Source organism: Polypterus senegalus, chromosome 3 (assembly GCF_016835505.1).
Source record: "Polypterus senegalus isolate Bchr_013 chromosome 3, ASM1683550v1, whole genome shotgun sequence".
Lineage (NCBI taxonomy): Eukaryota > Metazoa > Chordata > Cladistia > Polypteriformes > Polypteridae > Polypterus > Polypterus senegalus.
The window spans coordinates 30,077,689-30,100,126 of record NC_053156.1 but is presented as its reverse complement, the minus strand read 5'-3'; the positions used below and the strand labels follow the sequence as shown (position 1 = coordinate 30,100,126).

The 22,438-nt window shown below is 37.9% G+C and overlaps 1 protein-coding gene across 1 annotated transcript in view; it reads left to right on the top strand.

Moving 5' to 3' along the window:
• The first annotated feature begins 17,473 nt into the window (after nucleotides 1–17,473).
• Nucleotides 17,474–22,438, top strand: part of LOC120526446 (M1-specific T cell receptor beta chain) — a 52,922-nt gene continuing 47,957 nt past the window's right edge. Inside the window, exons 1-2 of the mRNA XM_039749613.1 lie at nucleotides 17,474–17,524; nucleotides 17,626–17,922. Of these exons, the coding sequence (XP_039605547.1) occupies nucleotides 17,485–17,524; nucleotides 17,626–17,922 (337 nt within the window). The 5' untranslated portion in view covers nucleotides 17,474–17,484. The remainder of the gene's footprint in view (nucleotides 17,525–17,625; nucleotides 17,923–22,438) is intronic.

Sequence of the window (22,438 nt, the reverse complement as noted above, 5' to 3'; positions counted from 1 at the left end):
AGTGAAAGTGGCAAAATATCTGTAGGGTACACAGCTCTGGATGCAACATAAGGCATGATGCTGTCTCTTTGACTTGGGCTGTTACCTTGCAAAAGTGCTACTAAAATATAATGCATGATATATATTACATACTGTATATAGGGGCACCATGTTAGTTGCAGTTCTAATAGGAAATCGAACTTGGAATAAATTTAAGAGTGTGCCCATAAGTAAATCTTGAAAGGTGTTTAATGCCAATTCATGGCCAAAGTCAGTTTTCAAATGAGCTGGTGGTTAATATTCAGCTGGTGATCTGAAGAGAGGTCAGGATCAGAAATAAAAAGAAAGAACAAGTAGAAAGAGAATGGCAGGAGGTGGTAAAGGGAGTACTTGAACAGTAAAATTCCCAGTATTTAATTACCATTTATTGTGTTAACATAACCTCTAAAAATGCATTAATGGATAGAGATGACCCAAATATAAACTTTTTCTGTGAGGGTGTTATTCTTAAAAGGAAAATGTTTGATTCAATGTAGGCAGGACCAAAGAGCAGCAGGGATTCCTTTAACTTGATTCTTTGTCTTTGATATTTTCTCATTCCGTAATTTTAAATTAATTTATGAATAAATTCATTATGTTTCCGTAGTATGTGCAACTTGGAATCATTATGACTTACAAAAACACACTGTTGCTATCATTCTCTGATGACTAAATACCAGAGGAGACTAGTCTTCGTCTCAGGTCACTGGATAGCGTCCATGTCTCACAACCATACAGCAAGAAAGCACCAGGACTCTAAAGATTTGGACCTTCATACTTTTCAATAAATATCAGGAGCACCACACACCTCTTTAAAGCGACCACATAACTTTCCCAATCCATCTAATGACTTCATAGGAAAGTCACCAGAGACATGAATGTCACTACCAAGGTAAGTAAACCTTTCAACAAGGTCAACACTATCTCTGCTCAGCCCAAGAGGTCATTAAAGGCCTGGATCTTGTTTTTAATTAGGACACTCGCAAGCCCAGACACTTCAGAGCCTCGATCAGAACCTCCATTGACTCAATGAAGATCACAGCATCGTCAGCAAAGTCAAGATCAATGAATCTTTTGTCACCAACAGAAGCCTCACAGCCACTGGACCCCACGACCCTGACCAACACCCAGTCCATGCAAGCATTAAGCAGAGCAGGAGCAAAAACAGACTCCTGACGAACCATTGAATCAACTTGGAAAAAACACAGATGTGCCTCCACTCTGCACAACACTCACAGTACCAGTATACAGGCCGGCCATTATATACAGCTACCTTGAGGGTATCCTGCAAAGTTTCAGTATGTCCCACAGGGCAGCTTGTTTATTTAAGTCGAGCGGTTTATGAAAATCAACAAAGCCTTCAAAGAAACTCTGCCAATATTCATGTTTGCTCTCCAAGAGAACCCTTAGTGCCAAGATGCCATCGATGGTGTGGTCTTAGGAGTAAAACCAGACTACTCGCAGGATCCTCATTTTTGGGGACCCGAGTGGCTGGGCCAGGCCACAGGGACACCCATGTAACACTCGGCTGCAACAGATAGAGGGGCATTTCTGGAGAGTGGGACTGGACTGTGTGTCTGTCTTGGGGTGGCTGCCAAACCAGGATCCCGAGCTGTTTCATCATGTGGTGGGTGCAGCAACAGGCTGTACCAGTGCATGCTCCCCAGCCTGACCTGACCTGTTATTATGTATATGGCTTGCACCATATAGATACTGATAGAGTGTGAGTGACCTTGTCATAATGTGTTTTGTGCATCTAAATCCTTCAAAGGCAGCGCAGCAAGACAATGTGTGGTGTGCCTAGCAAGCGAAGAGAAGTATGTTAAGTAGAACATATATTCCAATTAAAAGGTATCTGACACTTAACATAGAAATGTAATCGGGGAAGACATACAAGTTAACAGGAGCAAGAATCATAGAAACATTTGGAATGACAGGCCTTTTTCAATGCAGATCTCAGATCAGACATACAGAAGTAATGGGAACTGCTAAAAAATGGTCTTATTGGTCTATAGAGGTGATTTACTGCCACTGTGCTTTAAATTGCTTTTGGCCTCTAGGTGGAATTTAAAGTTTGTTTTGTGCAATAGGTTTTTTTTTTAACTTTGTAGGTTATTTGGACAAATGTGTATTGATAGAGAAATAAATATGTCAGAGATGTGCTAGTTAAAAGAAGGTGTGAAGGAATCCTTCTTGTTTGGCTTTGACGAAAAGAAAGTAAGGATGCTACTCAGTTTGGAAGACACAGGTGTAACTAGCTTTCTTGGGGCTGTAGGGTTGTTTTCTGTTTGCTTACTTTGGTGCTTTGACTTTTTCTTTTTTTCATTCCTCCTATTTGTATTTGGCTTACATAAATGAATCCTTAGTATTATTCTAGTTTGGAAAAATTCATAGGAAGTGTTCTACGTTTATCTATTGTTGTTTGTTTTCTCATAAAAATATAAATTTTAAACTTTTTTCTCATAAAAATTTAGAAACCTTTGGATATATTACATCAAATCATATTGAAATCTGTTTCTAAATTTAATGTTTCCGTTTAAAAAGACTTTTTTTTATTTCATGCTTCCTTTCCCAGGAATTTTATTTTAAAGAAAATCTCTGAACCATAACATGGAAAATTTCCAGTTTAAGTGGTTCAACAGCTTTATTTCTTACCTTACAATCTGACCTCAGATCTTTATTGCAATTTATGCCACAGAATTTTTTAACATTTATTTTGTGATTGTCACTCCAGTTTTTGATTTTTGGTCATCTATTTTTAACTTTCTGTGTAGAGAAAAGCCAAGCAAAATTACACCTTTTATTGGCTAACTAAAAGATTAGAATATGCAAGCTATCGAGGCAACTCAGGCCCCTTCTTCAGGCAAGATGTAACACAGAAACTGGAGTTCTCTGTGTTTAAAACTTTCTGTGTGTTATTTTACTGCTACTCATTGTCACACATGTGTACATGGGAGGCATGTTAAAGGCTCAAAACAACAACAACAACAACAACATTTATTTATATAGCACATTTTCATACAAACAGTAGCTCAAAGTGCTTTACATATTAAAGAATAGAAAAATGAAAGACACAATTATAAGACAAAATAAATCAACATTAATTAACATCGAATAGGAGTAAGGTTCAATGGCCAGGGGGGACAGAAAAAACAAAAAAACTCCAGACGGCTGGAGAAAAAATAAAAAATAATATTTAATATGATGGTAAAAGATGGTAATTCCTCTACAAGCCAGGAGATGACAGAGTGCACTAATCTTTGTTCTATTCCATTGATAGATCGATTAGGGGAAATTCCGCTTGGGTCAGTCACTTCCAGTTCTGGCCCCAAGATGTCACTTCTGATTTTGGCCCCGAGGAGGTAACTTCCAGGTCCGGTTCCTGTCTGATGACATCATTTCCCATTTTTCCACTGTATAACCACCATGTTTGCCTGTGTGCTTTGTTCTTGTTCTGGACTGAAATCTGTAACATTGAACCACAACTTTCACTTTTCTTGGCAGCAAAATTCATGTATATAGGCAGCTGCGTGGAACTTATTGCAACCAAATCTCAAAAATCTTCCTTCTGCTGGACCTTTCTTCTATTTTTTCTTATTTAATACAGAAAAGGCTGTGTTGATAGGTCACAATTACTGTGATTAGAGGCCCTACCCCTTGCTCTACTTATCTACTGATTATCTTTTATTTCCTTTATTTGGAAAATTTCTTTTTTTGATCATTTTCTTCTTGAATTTGATTAATTGATCATGAGATAATCATCATTAACCTTCCCTGTAACTTTTCAGTGTCTTCCACAAATAATACATTTCTCTCCTTGGACCAGTCATTTCTCAGTTTTTGTCATTTAATTTCATGCAAAATGGTTTAGCTGAGGTTGGGAGAGCAGGGGTAGTTGTTGGAGAGTCTACTTTATATTTAATCTGCGTAACATTTGCCTGTATCCTATGCTATCAGTGTTTAAAAGTTACCTTTGCCTTTCTGCATTATTGAAGTCTTAAATACTTTTTGACAATATAAAAAGCATTTCACTAAATTTAATCAAAAACCTGTTAATCCTTGTGGACTTTTAAAATGCTTAATTAAAAATTAGAAACAATAAGTATTTTTAAAAAGAGGAGGTGAAAATACAAATAAAGATGATTCTGCTTCTTAAAGGATGTTGTACTTCTTATGAGTGTCTTAAATACAAAACAAAGTTCATTTAAAAGCAGAATATACTGAAAATCTCACCATTTAATGTCACATCTTATAGAAGTTTGTCTTATAGCCTCTCTGACCATTATCTTTCAAATGTGCACCATCCATTAGTGTATTAGAGGAATCTCATCTCTTCTTACCAGGTCACCTACTCTTTTGTGCTAGAGATACTGGAGATCCCAGAACCAGAAATGGACCCTACCACTTCTTAGTGGGCCCTGACATAAATATAAATTCATTCATTTTTCCAGCCATCTTATTTTATCATCATGGAAGGTCTAAGACATTCTTAGCAGCATCAGATTCAAGGTAAGATGGAACTTTGAAACAAACAGCAGTGTATTAAGTAAGCATTCTCATGTACACTCATATTCATTTACTCATACGTGACGTATTTAGAGTCTTTCATTAACCTATCCTTCACAGTCTTGGGAAATATTCATATGCGGACCCTGATAAAACATTTAAATTCCCCACAGACAGTTAGATGCCAGTGAATCAACCCATATTCCCTAGGACTGCTAGTCAGCAGCATTGACCACTGTCCTATATGGTTTATATTAAGATGTGGAGTTTCTAAGCTACAACTATTTCAGCCTGTCGGTCTCTCCCCAATCTAACATGTTGGCATTCTTTCTGATGAGCAGGTGTCACTACTGGCCAAGAACTTAACATTGTGAAGGTTTCTTTAACATAATTTAATTGGCCTAGTGACATAGTTCTCATGATTATCAGGGCATAACTAATTATATTATTTCTCAGATAAGCAGAAAACTGATAGCATGTTGTGGTCCCAGGATGGATAATCCCAATGTATTGCTGAGATGACAAAGAGAAAATGTTTGAAACTACAGTATGTTGTGAATATTGCACAGAAGTATGAGATGAGTGAAACAGTTCAAACTGACATTTTGTCAAAAGGCAATGCAAAATGAGTTCCAGCAGTTAGTTTTAAGGCACAGTGATGGATGAAGTCAAGTCCTGGTCAAAATTCTTTTCGTCAGTCAGCAATCTAGTGACTGTGGAAAAAACAAACATATTAACATTCCTGGTATGAGCCAGATCCTCTTCTTATTCCCCATTATTTTAATCCCTGTTAAAATACCAAAATGATCACCCATCTGACTTTGCTGAAAAGTATTTAGACCCTTGACCAATTTGTTAAAAAATCCATAATGAAATTTTGTTCTGTGTGATATTTTTACTTCAACAAATGTATACTCCAAATTTGTTTTTAATGTGACCCCAGTGGTGTTTTTGGCATGGAGAACTTGGTGAGGCCATACCAGAATCTTTCTTTATTTTGTGAACATGTTTGAATGTTGATATCATGTTACCTAATTAATCATATCTGTCTCTCATTTTTCATGACTGTAGAGACTCACTATTTGTGTTTCAAAAAATCTCTCTATTATATAAAAAAATCACCTCATAGGGGCGCACCTTGTGAGTGAAGCAAGCAGGGGGTGAAGCCCCCTAGTGTATCATATAATAGGATGCTGGTGCTTGGTAATTCCTAATTGGCATCAAATCGTTGTGATACCTTCTGGCATCATCATTATCTGAGAAAACAATACAACATAGATTTAACTATTAAGACAACTGAGAGAATTGCAACCACTGACTGTCCAGGAAAATATATTGGTTATGAACAGCCTAAATTGAAAGTGTAAGCATAGAATCAAATGACTTTGAGATGATAAAGGACAAGCCATAAAAACAAGAAAAGAATGCAGATACTACACACACTTTTGCAACTTATGTACAAGACACTGAGGCTGTCTGGTAGCACTGTTAACCACTGTGCAGTGAGGTGTTTAATGGAGAGTGCAAAAAGTCAAGTCAAGTCAAGTTGGGGAGCATGCATTGGTACAGTGCATTGCCGCACCCATTACATGACAAAACAACTCGGGATCGAAGTTTGCAACCCCCCAGGCAGGCACGCGGTCCAGTCCCACCCTCCAGAAATGACCCTCTATCTGCCGCAGCCAGGTGTTACGTGGGTGACCCATTGGCCTGGTCCAGCCACTCTGGTCCCCAACAATGAGGATCTTACGAGCTGGATCACCCTCGGGGAAACACATGACCATAGTGCCGTAATTGACGCTCCCTCACAATGCAGGTAATGTGCCTCATTCAGGACTCCATGAGCAACCTCTCATTCAACAGAAAGTCAAACCAACAGTACCCAAGGATTTTCCAACTAAACAACCAGCTAAAAAAATTGTTTTCTATAAATTTGTTCTTTATACACCAGGGGTAAAATTTATATAACTTGCCTTTGCACAAAACGAGGCTTGAAATGTGTGTATGCAATTTTCAATGCAAAAGCTGGGATTTATAAAGGAAAACTTTGATGTGAGAACTTGTGTGTATTTAGGGCAGCTCTGACTCATCCATATGCAACATATATTTTAGAGAAAATGGGAAATGGCCAAACCAGCTAAGTGACAACTTGCGCCTATAATAATTCACTGAGTGATTATATAATATGCATTGATGTGATAAACATATTAAATCTGACTAACATGATGTATAGACTGTGTGCACAACACATGTTTCACTTTAATTGGGGGTCATCTGGTGTATGCCCCTTTGCTTCCCCTATCGGGGATCGAACCTCAGACATCAGCGCCTGAGGCAAAGCTTCTGACATTTCACCACGGTTCATTTTCTTGACAGGGTGAAAATCAAAGTATTACATTCATAGGTCTGAATCACAATTGCATTATTTGGATATTTATCTACCAGTTAACGCTTGTAATTGCTCAGCCAGTTGGCAAACATCTGCCAAGTCCTCCGAGGTATGAGAAGCAGATTATAGATATGTGATACAGTACCTGCCAAATCATATATATATATATATATATATATATATATATATATATATATATATATATATATATATATATATATATATAAAAATCACATTCTTTGTTAGTGTAGGCAGCCCATTGTTACTTGTAAGGATTAGAAATCATAATGCACTTAAAACAGAGCATGATTCACTCTCTGCATAAAAAAAGCTCTAAATCTCATGGCCTAGTGCCTATTTATAGCCAGATGGTTTCACACAATATGGCTTGTTTGTCACTGCTTAACAACTATGCCAATGGCCATATACGAAAAGAATGAGCATCGGGCCTCTAAGATAAATTGCATAGAAATGTAAGGTTTTATAAATCTGTTTTTTTTTTTTTTGAGTATGGATTTTCCTGTTTTTTGCTATATACATATTTTTACTATTAAATCCATGCCAAGAGTTAACAATGAGACCATAGGACTCTGTGGCTGTTTGAAACAAATGCATCATACTTTCTGGCATCTTTTTCACAAAGTGGAAGGATCACACATTAGCCTTTTCAATGGCTTTTTAAAGTTTAGTGCTATGACCCAGTTGTCCCTAGTGGTGGTTGGAGATCAAGATACTGATTAATGTAATAATTTTTTTTTTTACAAATTACTGTGTCCGCTTTTAAGGGGGCAGCTGATACTGCACGTTTAGTAACTCATCGTTGGTGTACACTGTATAGTCCTGATGGGAAAAGCTTGAACAAGAACCACAATCCTTATATATAATTTGATACTATTTGTATGTATGGTGTTCACGTCACTACCCCGTATGTATGTTGTCTGCGTCAATACCGCGACTCAATACAAGTTAGAACCATGCAATGGGACTCTGCCTCTGTAGTTAGAACATAACGTGGCAAACTCAGACGCAGTATTGCATGATTGGCTAAGAATGTTCGAATGCTTCAGTGACGCCGCTGGACGGCCGAGTATAGTAAGTCGGTGTTGGTTCGAGCAGATAACAGTAAGTTCGGTTGGTTTTTGGAACATTGGTTTGGTGGGGCGTACTTTCCAGGACTAACATCGTCGACTGACTTAAACCCTTCAACAGCCCCGGAAACGTAAGTAATTTAGAGCGTATTGCCATTTTCTTGGTACGTCGAAAGCTATCTTTGAGGAGTTCGGTTTTGGCATCCGTCCTTCTGATATCTATTGGCAAACCACGTAATGACGGCTAGGTATTAACAACGGTCATTGTTTAAATTTTAGCCAATCTCAGATTTAAAATGACCACCCCAACATAATTATTACTCCGACTCTGATTAGAGTCGTAAAATACGATTTGTTTTGAAAATTTGTTTGCCTGACAAAATCAAATGAGGTGCGCCAAGGAGCTGAGTTCACGTCTCGCAGCCCCGTTTAAACAGGAAACACTTCATTACATCGGCCGAAAAAGTCTGTTTTAAGTACAAATCAGTGCCATGGTAACAAAAGCATTTCAAGGACTTAAAAAAACAAATATTTCTTTGCAGAGAAAGTATGGATTTCACAAACGTAGAATTTGTAGCCTGATTCGATCGAGCTCCCAGTCGCTAGCAAATTAATAAAATGGTAAGCTTAATTTACAGAATTTAATTTTGGTAAATTAAAAGAATTATATGGAACCTTTACCATTTTAAACTACTTATTATTGTATTACTGACATTGCTGTACTAAATACACACAGGACACAAACGCACACACAAAATGTAGATGTAACTGATTAAAGAAATATGCCACTTGTGGAAAATTTACAATGAAACGGTGATAATTGTACCCTTTGTTGTCTCCACATACACTACACAAAAGCATACAAACATTATGTAAAAGCCAATACACATACATAAAACTACAGAAAACAACTATTTTAAATACAAGTTACGTATTGTAGTGAGAAAATTCGTAACACAAACACCATCCTCTAAAACACACAGACCGCATAAAACTGTCTTATGCCTTAGCCTATATAGGCAGTAGAAACAGGACAATTCCAATAACACAATAAATAAATAAATTAATAAATAAATAAATAATGCAATACATTTTGTTAATGAATAAAGCTGAGAAAATTCTACAAAAGTATAAAGGTGGGAATATTACAATTAGTACAGTAAGAAAAATAGACTAATTAGTTAATATAAATAGAAATTAGTAAAAATTAAACTCATGTACGGGTGACATGTAGGGTTGGTAGAGGGTAGGACTGCTGCCTCGTAATTAGGTCACCCAGATTCGCTTCTTGGGTCCTCTTTGCGTGGAGTTTGCATGTTCTCCCAGTGTCTGCATGGGTTTCCTCCGGGTGCTCCAGTTTCCTTCCACGGTTCAAAGACATGCAGGTTAGGGGCATTGGTGATTCTAAATTGTCCCTAGTGTGTGCTTGGTGTGTGGATATGTGTGTGTGTGTGTGTGTGTGTGCCCTGCGGTGGGCTGACACCCTGCCTGGGGTTTGTTTCCTGTCTTGCACCCTGTGTTGGCTGGGATTGGCTCCAGCAGACCCCCGTGACCCTGTAGTAAGGATATAGTGGGTTGGATAATGGATGAATAAACTCATGTACAATATCTGTGGACAAGAACGGCTCCCTTCTGTTCATAGAGATAGAATACTATAAGCAAGGATGAAGTCATAATGATCTATCAAATATGGGATCCGAAAGAAGATTTTCCTGACTATACCTAGGAAGAAAAATGGTATTATTTTTGATTGTTTGTCTTACTGAGAGATCTTACATATAAAGTCATTTTATATTGTGCTGCAGGGATCTAGAAAAAATCTTGTGCCATAAACTGCCCGTTCTTCCCCTTTGAGCCACTAGCAAACAAGAAGACTCCGCACATTCTTGTCAATAAAGAACACTATACTCAATGTAATGTTCCTCTAATATACTCATGTAGTTAAACAACAAATCTTCCTTATTTTACAGTGAGAGTATCTTGTTGTACTTTACAAAATTTCAACCCAATGCATAACATGTTAAATTTGAATTATTTGATCAAATTTATTAAATACATCACTTGGACACAGACAACAATGAGTTACCCTACTACTGATAAGAATTTCTAGTTTGAAGTCAGTTATTACTATCACCCAAGAGGGTATAATTTCAGAATACACTTTTAGAGCATGACTCATAGAGTAAGGAATATGAACTCAACTTCTACAGTGACTCCCAATGGAAACTTCACACCTTCTATCCTTTTTGGACCACATGTTATAATACATTGTTTTATAGGAACTCTTCTAAGTGTAAGTGTGTCCTAAAGTACTCTGAGGTGTTCTGAGGTACTGTCAAGTGCCGTTGCCTGCCTTTGACTCTCACTATGACCACTGAAAAAGAATGCAGAATTGGGAAGACAGGTGAGATTGCATAAATTGTGAAAACCTTTCAGTTTGACTTTTGTATGTTATTGAAAAGCTTTAAACTTTGGACTTCAAAATCTGAGGCCGTGGGTACAAATGTTACTCACTGTATTACCATGAGTAAGTCACTTCCCCTGCCTGTGGTCCAATTGCAACAACCAAAATAAATGTAATCAATTGTATTTCAAATGCTGTAAGTTGCCTTAAAGAAAGGCATCAACCAAATAATGATTTTTTATTTTTCCATATGACTGATCCGATTGCATAAAGTGGTATCAACATTGGGAAGATTCTATATGAATGAAATGTATTATTATTGCTTTTATTAAGTGTAATAATATTATATGGAAATCCTTATTTTAAACTTTAGATAAAAAGAGGAATGAATACCCTTCTAAGGAATGCATCCAAAAGAGGGCAGTATGTCAACACAAATTAGTTTCTTGTAAGAAGCTCAGCGCATGACTTGTTTCCTTTCCTCAGTGATACTTCACAAATGTAAAAAAAAAAACACACTTGAAAAATACTCTCTCTCTCTCTGTTTATATATATATAGCTGTGTAAGACCATGCTGTAAAAGGCTGAGGTCCAAAAAACTATTGCAATCGTCAGAAAAAAATATGAAATGTATAGATATCAGGTAGTTGAAAGGAACAACTCTGGGCATCTCTCACCTTAGAGGATTCGTTTTGCCGACGTGCTTGCCTTACCTGTGTATTAGCGGCGGGAGGAAAAGTAAAAGGGATACTGTTTTACCTTGGTGCTGGCCTCGCTTGTGTAATTAGTGGCTAAACGACTTTCTGTTTTCTCGGAGGTGAAGCTCTTACCCCGACTCCACCTGTCACTTCTGGGCCGGAGAGACAGACAGACACACTTCCACCTGTAGACGTTTATATACATTACTAGCCATGTGCGCCCAACTACGTTGTGCGTGTTAAAGTTGTCTGTGAAAGGCTACCTGTTTAAACGCGGCTGCAAGTCGTGAACTGGGCCCTTCATCGCACAGCATTATGATTTTTTATAAGGGAAACAAAATTAAAAAGAAAACCCTTGGATATTGATTCGATAGGAACGGCCCACTCGGAATCACTGTCCGAATCGTAATTATGTGGTGGTGTAGGAGCATTTCTGTTTCTGTCCGTTCACAGTCCGTTTAGTTTTCAGGACGCTGTCATTTCCTCTCACGATGTCTTCTCATCCTTTCTCCAATCTCGCAGGTTGCTTTGTGGCAATCCAAAGAGTAAGGCAATATACACGGAGCAATGGTTATAAAAGGGGGACACATAGGTATCCAGGCTCTTCAAAGCATAAATAGAGATCACTTCACTGACATGTGAGCAAGCCACGGTACAACTGTGAGACACGCAGCACTCGCTGGCTACAACGTAACAATAATTTCTGGAACGTGCTGTTACGTTGTCATTCATTTTACCCACTGTCTTTCTTTCATTCATATGTTACGTAGACACGTACCTTTTATCTTTGGCAATCTCATTCTTTAACCAGGCCTCAGGAGCTAATCGGCGTAACACTGTCCACCACCCCTTTTGTTATTGCGGCACATTGTTGACATCTGTGAGTAATAACAATGTACTAAACTGGAAGTTGGTCTACGCATGCGTGGAATTCGCGGGCAAACAAAGATCAAGATCTAAATGAAGATCTATTTAGTTAATTTAAAGCACAATAATTTGTTTAGTTTGAATGTCTGTGTTTTGAGGTGTGACTGGAGTACTACAGTCTTCAGTAGTTTAAGCCTGGAGGAGATTCTTAATGCAATGCCTATGTTTTACCTGTCTCTCTACTGCCATCTAGTGCTTCTTCTAATTCAGTCGTGGACAAACAAAGATCAAAACCCAAATGAAGATTATATATAGAGATAAAATGTGGCTAGTTTATTACATTAAAAAATATTGCTGGCAACAAGACAATCGCCTCATATTTATGTTCATTTTCTTTACTTATACATACTGACTTAGGGAGAGTGTGTGTGTGTGTGAAGGGGTAGGGGTTGTTGGATCATGGCAGTCCTGGTGCAATGTTAGAGAAAAGTTGCAAAAATAAACATTGAGCTCTCTTTTTTTAATTTCATGTTTCTGTAAGAAGATGGAATCAATGTCATATCACATAAGTGCTAAATTAGTTCTCTTTGCATGGCAGTAAAACCAAAATACCTCTGTATTTAACTCGCCAGTCGGTCCGGTAGCTTACAGTGCTGACTGCCCTAATATAATGATAAACTTCTACAAAATAAAAGTGTAATGATTAGCCCCTTTATTCCAGTTTGCAGTATATTCGCTGATTTATTTAAAGAATGCAACACATCCATCGAAGTCAGTCTTTAAACGAGATAGCAGCTACAGAGATCTTTGTTAGTGTGCCAGGAGCAGCGGAGGGTAGAGCAGTGTTTTCCAGGCATTTGCCTGCACACTTTTTGTAACCCAAAAAATCCCAAGGCACACCACGATTCAACCAACTACAAAACCAATAAATGTTATATATGTGCTGAACTGTCCGAAGGGTATTGACTATACCAGTGACGCTGTCAGAAACATCAGTTTAGAGATTGGTGCTTGCAAAAAAAGCACTGCAATCATATGCCCACTGTCCCTCGGCTCTGCGAGACTCGATGGTGAAGACCCGCCAGGCACATGGTCCCTCCAACAGGCCTCCTGCTGCTCAGTGCACACTTACTGCTGTTTCTGAAAAACGGAGATCGCAGAAATACTTTTATGTCGGCTTATCCAGGTAGTCCCGTCCTTCTCAGACAGGTGTCGACCACCTGAGGAGTGTGTTTCTCTAAGGTCAGGACCCAGGGGCACTACACAACAGTATTATTTCCACAGTGCACCAGATGAAAAACACCTATGTAATGTATAATTATCAAGTCGATGATGATGTTGACCAATTGAGGACAGTATTTACGGAGATTTAACACAATTTTAATGTATGTCCATTTTGGAGATGTATTTACTTTCAATTAAGTCGGTCTGCAGTGCATTCAAAATCTGCAATCGTCTTGATTATTTAGTTTTACTTTGACACTTTTTCAGAATTAGCAGATTTATTTTTGTATAGGTGTTTATAGTACATTGTCATAAGTTTCCTATTGTCTTCTTTTCAACTTACCTTTTAGGAAGGCATCCAAATTCATTGTACTTGCTTAAGAAGTATTTTGTTAAAAATTCGGGTTTAAGGCCATTGTTTAAGTTTAAGCTATGCTATTATTTATTTATTTTGATATTCCTTTGTGTTGAATCTGCATTATGTTTGTGATTTATTGTGTATTTACTTCAATTTTTTTTATTTTATCATTACTAATGTTAATGTTAGATGGGATTAAACGCGGTTAATTACATACAATTGCATACGAGATAGAGAGAGAGATCATTTGGTAAAAAGTAAAAATCATACACAGTAGGTGTGGGTAGAATAGGAGAATTAGAATGCACATTTTGTCAAACAACAAACACTGTAAAGACGACAAAGAAAAAAAAATATTGACGTAATTTCCTTGAGCTCTGCTTCAAAGATTCTCAAAAGCTGTTCAAAAAGGCAATCATTTCAATAACAACCTGCAATGATGTCTGCACGAGTTTTTGTACTTCTTTTGTCAATTCACTGGCTAATAAGTAAGAATTTCCACCGTCAATATTTAAACTACCTCAGTCTTACTGATTAGTTTGTATATTCATATAATATTTTAATTTTCTGCATGCAGATTCTTCTTTCTGTGTCGACATTAAACAAACACCTCCGTCTTTACTGGTAAGAGCTGGAAACTCATACACGCTGGAATGCCACAATAGTGACAGCTCCTACTACGTGATTAACTGGTATCACCAACCAAAAGAACAGAAGGATTTAAACTATATTGGTCACTTACAGTACAGAGAGCCAAGCGACGACAGAGAAAATAAGAAACGATTTACTTTAAATGGCAGCGCAACAGAGACGAGCTATTTAACGATCAACAATGTCATCAGCACCGACAGTGGCACATTCTTCTGCGCAGCCAGTAAACACAGCAAAACAACTGCAGTCACGCCTTGTACAATAAATAAATAAATAAATAAATCTAATTTAGCTGCAATACATTGAACACCGGAAAGCCTGCCACTTCTCTTTACAATATACTCTACGTAACATGTACCTTTTCATTGAATGCAGCAATTTTGTCTTTCCTGATCTATTCATTTATTCATCATTTTCTTAAATTGCCTTTCAAATACAAACTCTCAGCTGGTTAGAGATTGTTGGCGTTGGTTTCAAGAGATTAAGCCCTTGATCTCTGCCCAACCCCTGATTTTCCTGTCCCAGAAATATACTATCAATAGTTGCAAACCGCAAATCTTGTTGCGCATGATACACAGTATCGCCGTGTACAGTGGTAAACGGTTTATTTAACAAATACTTACGACTCGCACGAAACTCCAAGTTGGACCACATGTCCCCCCAGGCTCTACAATAAGAATCGGGCAAGACCTCAAGGGGCATCAAATCGCTCATCGATTTCATCATAAAGTACAACTCGTGCGATACCCCAAGGAGCTCGCCAGACCCCAAACCCCTTGTTCTTTGATTTCATATTATAACGAGCACCGAAATGGAAAGGCAGACAGACACACCGGATGGAAGTTAAGCCCAATAAAGGACACGTTTTTCCCAAAGTAAATAATTTAATAATTTAAGGCAGTCTTCCAGCGGACTCAAACTCGCAAACACCTTGTAAAAATACCAGTCACTTCATTTGGCAGGCAGTTCCACTCTCGCAGTGTTCCAAATCATTGTCCAGCGTCTCGTGTCTTGTCTCTTTCCCCAGTTTCTCACGTTATCTTCTGCTAGGCTGTATTTACAATGCCATGGAAGTGTCCACCTATCTTCTCGAGGGTTCTCGGTCTTGAAAGGTATAACGAGAAAGATCTAGTGAAGGCAGAGCTCATAACACCTGTGAATAGCCTACTGTCAATCACCTTTCCACAACCTCTCTCTCATCTCTTGAGTGCAAATTCTGGCTATTACAATATCCAGTACTCCTAAACCGGCCCTCCGATTCGAAAGAAACCGCGCACTCTTCAGATCTTTATCTATGTGTAACAACGTGCGACACTCGCAGATGGTGCTAAGATCCTGATCCCTGAAAATCCTACAAACGCCCCTGACAGCTCCGGACTCAAGTTCAGTACTCGGACATTGTTTGTTGTTCTAGTTTGCTTCTTTAGATGTTCAAACAAGAGAAAACAAATATGACAGGTACATTGGATTTTGCGTTTTGTTGCTTTTTAAGACTGCAAAAGAAAAATATGCTGGACAGGACAAAAGAAAGATTGAAAGAATATGGTCTTGTGATGAAAGACAATTTTTTACATTTTTCTCCGTAGATATTGGTATGTGTTATTTACACAAAGCTCAGCATATTTTCTACCTGGTTGTCATGGGAGTATTTGATATAATAAATTTGTTAACTGCCTTTGAGAATTTAAAATACCTAGATTAGGTCACCATGCGCAGCCTCCACTGTTAGAGACTACATATAGTAGATTTATTTGTCAGACACTATCAGAGCATGACATATCCTTAATTACTGGAAAGCATTTGGTTGCATTCCTTTGCATGGCTTCAAGTGCTGCTCTGTCTTTCTTGTTGTGTTGTGATCAGAACGGCAGAAAATACCCCAGATCTTGTCTCACTAGTACATTATATAGCCTGAGCATAATGTCCCTCAATTTATTTTAAGTTTTTAGTGTATGACCTAATGTTTTATTTGCCTTTTTAACTGATTTTGCACATTGCATAGAAGATGACAATGTTGTGTTAGTGTAAACCCTAAATCCTTTCCAAAGGTTACTATAGGACTGTGCCTCCCATTTTGTGTTTGTAAATGATATTCCTAATGCCCAAATGTAGTACTTTGCAATTGCCATGTCAATTTGCATTTTCTAGGTGTTTGCCCAATTCCCAAGATTACCCAAGATTGTCCAAGTCTTGAGCTGCTTTCTTCAGTTAGTTGGTAATTGTTTGAGGTCCAAAGCCCTCACTGCCGTGCCATCCTACCATATGTAACTATTTTAGATAGCTGTCATTGTGTTTATGTTTTATTTCTTGTTTATTTGACTGAAAAGACAAATTTAATGTTTTCCTATGTAAAAATCATCAAAAAAAATAAACCTTGATATGAGGGCAGACATCTGGTAAACGTTGTACCTTCCATAGCATACAGTACATGAAATGACATTCTCATACCTACAGGGTACAGTTTAGAGTCATCTGCCAGCACTGAGCATCAGGAAGGAGACAGCTCTGCACTGGACAGATTTTCATTATATATCCACACACATCCCCACATTCCCATTGGGCCAATCAAGAATTTCTGATTTACTTTAAATACATGTGTTGTGGGATGTTTTAGGAAATCTAGAGCACCTAGAAAAAATCCACTCACACACAGAGAGAATTTGAACCCAAGATCCATTCAGCAGCAATGCTAACCCCTGTGCTATGCATTTTTTTATGCTTTAACAACATCCATTTGGACAAAATAAAGAAACAAATAAACATATACACACAAGTAAATAAAACCACATAAATGACTCAGTAGAATAATTAAATACATTTAAAACTTTGATATTACAGTCAAACACAGGTTTTTATGTGACAGTTTATCAGAATAGTGCAAATATAACTTCTTAAAATGTTACATTTTTCCACAATGAAATTTTACTATTACACATTAAGTAATAATATTAAATAACTGTATTAAAACTGAAGAGTTGAAATTCTATTTTAACTTTATCACAATAAGTAAGTTATTTAGTTTATAGATGCACCTCCTGAAATGATCTTAAACCAAGCTTAAACCAAATACAGGAAGTATATAACAAAACTGTTGACTTATAAGCTAATTTTTTAAATAATTTCTGTACGCTGCTAGAGAACAAAATTCTGAGAACCAACTGTTGTCTCAGTTATATCAAAGTGTAAATGTGGTTAAGGAAACAAAAAATTTCCGGTCCGATCTTTTAAAAGACTACCACCATGCACTTCAGTTATGAATACTCAGATTTCCACATGAAGAGATGATTGCCATATGCTGGCTTACTTTAGTTATTTGTTTTTGTAAGCAATTATTTTAATACAGACAATACATAATTTCCTGTTTTTTCATACATTCGTTTACACTGTTCCTTTATTTATTTTTTATTTGTTTGTTTTTCCAGATTATTGTGCTGCTGTTCTAATTACTCAGTGGCCTAAACATGTACTTGTTAAACCTGGAGCAACACAGGAATTTGGCTGTTATCAAAATGAAACAGATTACGACTACTGGTACTGGTACAGACAAAGACAAGAAAATGAATTGGAGCTGATGGTTTATCACTATGCTGAAGCTAAGTATGAAAAAGATTTCAAAGACAAGCTTTTTCTGAGAAAAGAGACCAAAAAGAGCACACTTGAATTCAAGAATTTGGATACCAGCGACAGTGGAATCTACTTCTGTGCAGCAAGTTTACACAGTGAAACAGTATCATCTGACTGTCTTCCAAAAAACGTTTTAACAGACTCACCCAGACTAACTGATCCTGAGCTAAGTCAATGCATACTACAGTTTTAATACATAGTAATAACTATATTTCATGGAATATGGGTGAGGGAGTGTTTCAGTTGTGGACTGATGGCAACTCTTCCAAAAGAGCTGCTAGTGTATTTTCTTAATGCGGCAGCCAACATTTTTGTATCAAGTCAAAATGCAGATAGTCTTGAGTACTTAGACCTAAACAGTAAGCACTATGAAATGTGATGAACATATAAGTCTTCTTGGTGTGTTAATTTGTCTGAAATCCCTTCAATACAGCAGAAAAGTGCAAGTCATTTTGTACTTTAAATACAATTCATGCAGTGTTTACTACAGATGCTTCATGCACAACAGTTGCACACTGACTAGAGCAAGATAGATAGATAGATAGATAGATAGATAGATAGATAGATAGATAGATAGATAGATAGATAGATAGATAGATAGATAGATACTTTATTAATCCCAAGGGGAAATTCACATAATCCAGCCGCAGCATACTGATACAAAAACAATATTAAATTAAAGAGTAATAAAAATGCAGGTATAACAGACAATAACTTTGTATAATGTTAACGTTTACTCCCCCGGGTGGAATTAGAGTCGCAAAGTGTGGGGGAGGAATGATCTCCTCAGTCTGTCAGTGGAGCAGGACGGTGACAGAAGTCTGATGCTGAAGCTGCTCCTCTGTTTGGAGATGATCCTGTTCAGTGGATGCAGTGGATTCTCCATGATTGACAGGAGCCTACTCAGCGCCTGTCACTCTGCCACGGAGGTCAAACTTTCCAGCTTCATTCCTACAATAGAGCCTGCCTTCTTAACAAGTTTGTCCAGGCGTGAGGCGTCTTCATCTTTATGCTACCTCCCCAGCACACCACCGCGTAGAAGAGGGCGCTCATCACAACCGTCTGGTAGAACATCTGCAGCATCTTATTGCAGATGTTGAAGGACGCCATCCTTCTAAGGAAGTATAGTCGGCTCTGTTCCTTTCTTACACAGAGCATCAGTATTGGCAGTCCAGTCCAATTTATCATCCAGCTGCACTCCCAGGTATTTATAGGTCTGCACCCTTTGCACACAGTCTCCTCTGATGATCACAGGGTCCATGAGGGGCCTGGGCCTCCTACAATCCACCACCAGTTCCTTGGTTTTGCTGGTGTGCAGGTGTAAGTGGTTGGAGTCGAACCATTTAACAAAGTCCTTGATTAGCTTCCTATACTCCTCCTCCTGCCCACTCCTGATGTAGCCCATGATAGCAGTGTCGTTAGCGAACTTTTGTATGGTTGCTCTTAAATATCTGAGAAAAAAAAATATTAAAAATGTGTGTGATTCTGATCATAAACAGAGCACTTGGAACTGCTCAGATAAATTTCTAAAAATTCACCAATTAACTCCTCAATAAGAGTGCCACAAAGGTACAAAAATCAAGTTCCTTGGGTCTGCACACATGCAGTCCTTTGTAAAGTCCTGACAATTGGACAATAAAACCTAAGGAACATAGTGGGTTCTCATTATAAAACAAACCAGAACACATTGTAAACAACAACAATAAGAATAAAAATAATATAGCCGTTTCAAACCAACTTCCATTTTTGAGTATATCATAGCAGGAATGGGCAAAAAGCAGACAACATCCTTTAATAAAGCCCCTTACCAGTTTATTGTTGGGCACTTACATACCCACACTCACATTGGGCCAATTTGTAGTTTCCAGTAAGTTAAGCAACATGTCTTTAGTAGTGATGAGCGAGCATGCTCGGCCGAACATGTTCGATTCGAGCATCGCTATACTTGGAGCATGGCGCTACTCGAACAAGCACCACATGTGCTCGTGCGCCATGCTCGAGTCTCCGCCCCGCACGTTTCGTGGGTTGGAGACAGCCAAACAAGGGGCAGGTAAATACTGCCCTCACTGTAATGCCAGTAGCCATGTCAGGTGCTGGCATTACAGTGATTGGCTGGCCGGAACACATCATCGGGTGCTTAACAGCATGCACTCGCATATAATGTTTTAGAGCGTCAGCTCACCTGAAGGCACTCCCATATCATGTCATTTTTCCTGTAAAATTTATTTTTTGGGGGGGTTTTGGGTGTGTTTTTGTCAGTCTGTAAAAGTGGCGTACAACTCGGACAAACTGGTTCCCAGCAGCGACTTGGGAGTCCAAGATGCATCCAGACATCATCCCCATGCTGTTCCCGGTCCATTTGGGCAGTTTTTCTGTCACTTTCTGACCTTTTCCAATGGACCAGGCACCCTCCCCTCTTCAGAGCAGGGGGTGCCTGGTTGTCTCCCATTGACTTACTTTATATTCGGGTGCTCGGTAGAGCACATGAATATCGCGATGTGTTCGGACCGAACACCCGAACACTTTGGTGCTCGCTCATCACTAGTCTTTAGTGATACTGGAATGTAAAATCAGAATACTGTCAAGTAATGTGTGAACTTAACCACCAATAACGAATGATATTCAAACCGATTTTTTCTTTTATGTTCAAAACTGTCTTTTGGTGTTGAGGTAACATATTCTGATACATGGTCACTTTCTTTGATTTATTTATTTGTTGGTTTATTTATTTTTTAATATTTAGATTTATTAGAATTAAGATGTCTTCCACTGAATTCTGTGTTTTAGCAACAAAGAATGATTTTAAATATATGTTTATCTAAAAACACTCCTACATCAAAGGTCAAACAGCTTGGCATCATTTCTTGGCCAAGATACTCTATTTTGAATTTTCAGGTTTTCTCATTTTCTCTGGATACTTTCTTTCCTTTTACACCTGAAGCAATAAGTGTAATAGATTGTTTTTTTTTTTTGTTTTGTTTCAAAATTGACCTGGTATTAGTGGGTATATGTGATTGGGTAAGGGTGGCTTTAAATTAGCTGAGATCATATCCAAGACCAGTTTATATCCTGTGTGGTTACAAACAACTTCCATTCTCAGCAATCATTTATTGTCCCTAGGAAAAAAAAAAAAGTGTAAATCGGGAAAACTGCCAGAGTTTGAAAGTTTAAATTGCTAGAAAGAGTGTTTACAGAATAATGAATAGAAAAGGTAGAGGAAATTACTGTAGAGATCAGATGCATAGTGGTGGGATGTAAGATAGCTTTGGGATGATTTTGGTTAAAAAAAGAGTGGTACCAAAGAAAAAAGGTTTGGAAACAGTGATCTAGAAAATAACACGAGGTTACATTTTTTGGTAGGCTTAGTGGCATGACTCAATTTAATCAGAAAGTAACTATGAAATTTTGAGGCCTGAAGGAAAGGAGGGCAAAAATTATGTTCAAGGAAATATAGGTATCCTGATTGTAAAGGAAGAAAGAGATTTAGGTTGGACTTGTCCTGTGGGTGTAATATAAGACAGGTTGGGGTGGGGGGTAGTTATGTTCTAAGATGTGGAGGTCTGTGGTCCATACCATATGAATTTGTGCATGCTCAGATGGTAAGCCTGTCAAATTTGCACAGTACTGGGAAGACTGGCAGGAGGTGTAGAATAAAATTAGGATGGGAATGACTCTGTGGGTGGGTGTGGTAAATGATAAACTAGGAAGCAAAATTTCAGAAAAATCAGAAGACTAGTGATTGTATGATGTGGATTTGGCCAAGAACTGGGCACTCTTAGCAAAAGCAGAATATGATTTGGATTACACTTATGCAATGAATGTGTTATAGGACATGTATGTTATTGGAAGATTACAGAGGTGGGGGTACAGACATTTCGATGTGAGTTTTGGCAGAATGGGGAACTTTGCAAGTTGCCAGAGGACTGGGCAATTTACAATCAGGTGTAGTATAAAATTTGGGTGGCAGGTGCACCTGTTCTTTCCACATCTATAGGGCAAATTATGGGAAGAAAAAGGGGACTGCAGACATCACCGAATCAAATTGTGGAGCACAGCAGAAGTGGGAAAGCTGGCATCAGATTTGGGCAGCATGGTGTAAAGAGTATAATACATTTTAGCTTGGATTTATCCTATGGGTCTAGTTCTGGACAGGCCAAGATGTGCATTGATGTTATTATGAGGACCATGAGAGCATGTGGAATGATCAGATAGACAGATGTGAAAAGCACTATATAAATGATAAATGCTGGTTCAGTTTGTCCCCCTAAAAACTGTGCCCTCTCTCAATTTTCTTTCTCCAGCCATAGCTGCAAATAAACTCATACATACATAACAAACAAGCAAACAAATAAATAAAATCATTAAATAGCTTTCTTGTTCAAATACAAAAAAATATTGTTAGGGAAATTGTGTTGAAAAGTTTCTAAAACATAATGCATAACACATTAAGAAACTATTTAATGTGTAATTTCAGGCTTCTTATGGATATGCTCAATGACTTACCTGGCTTTCTTCTGGCATTCAACAAGGAGTCTCTCCATTCCTTGCACCTGACTCTGCCATAGATAGATAGATAGATAGATAGATAGATAGATAGATAGATAGATAGAT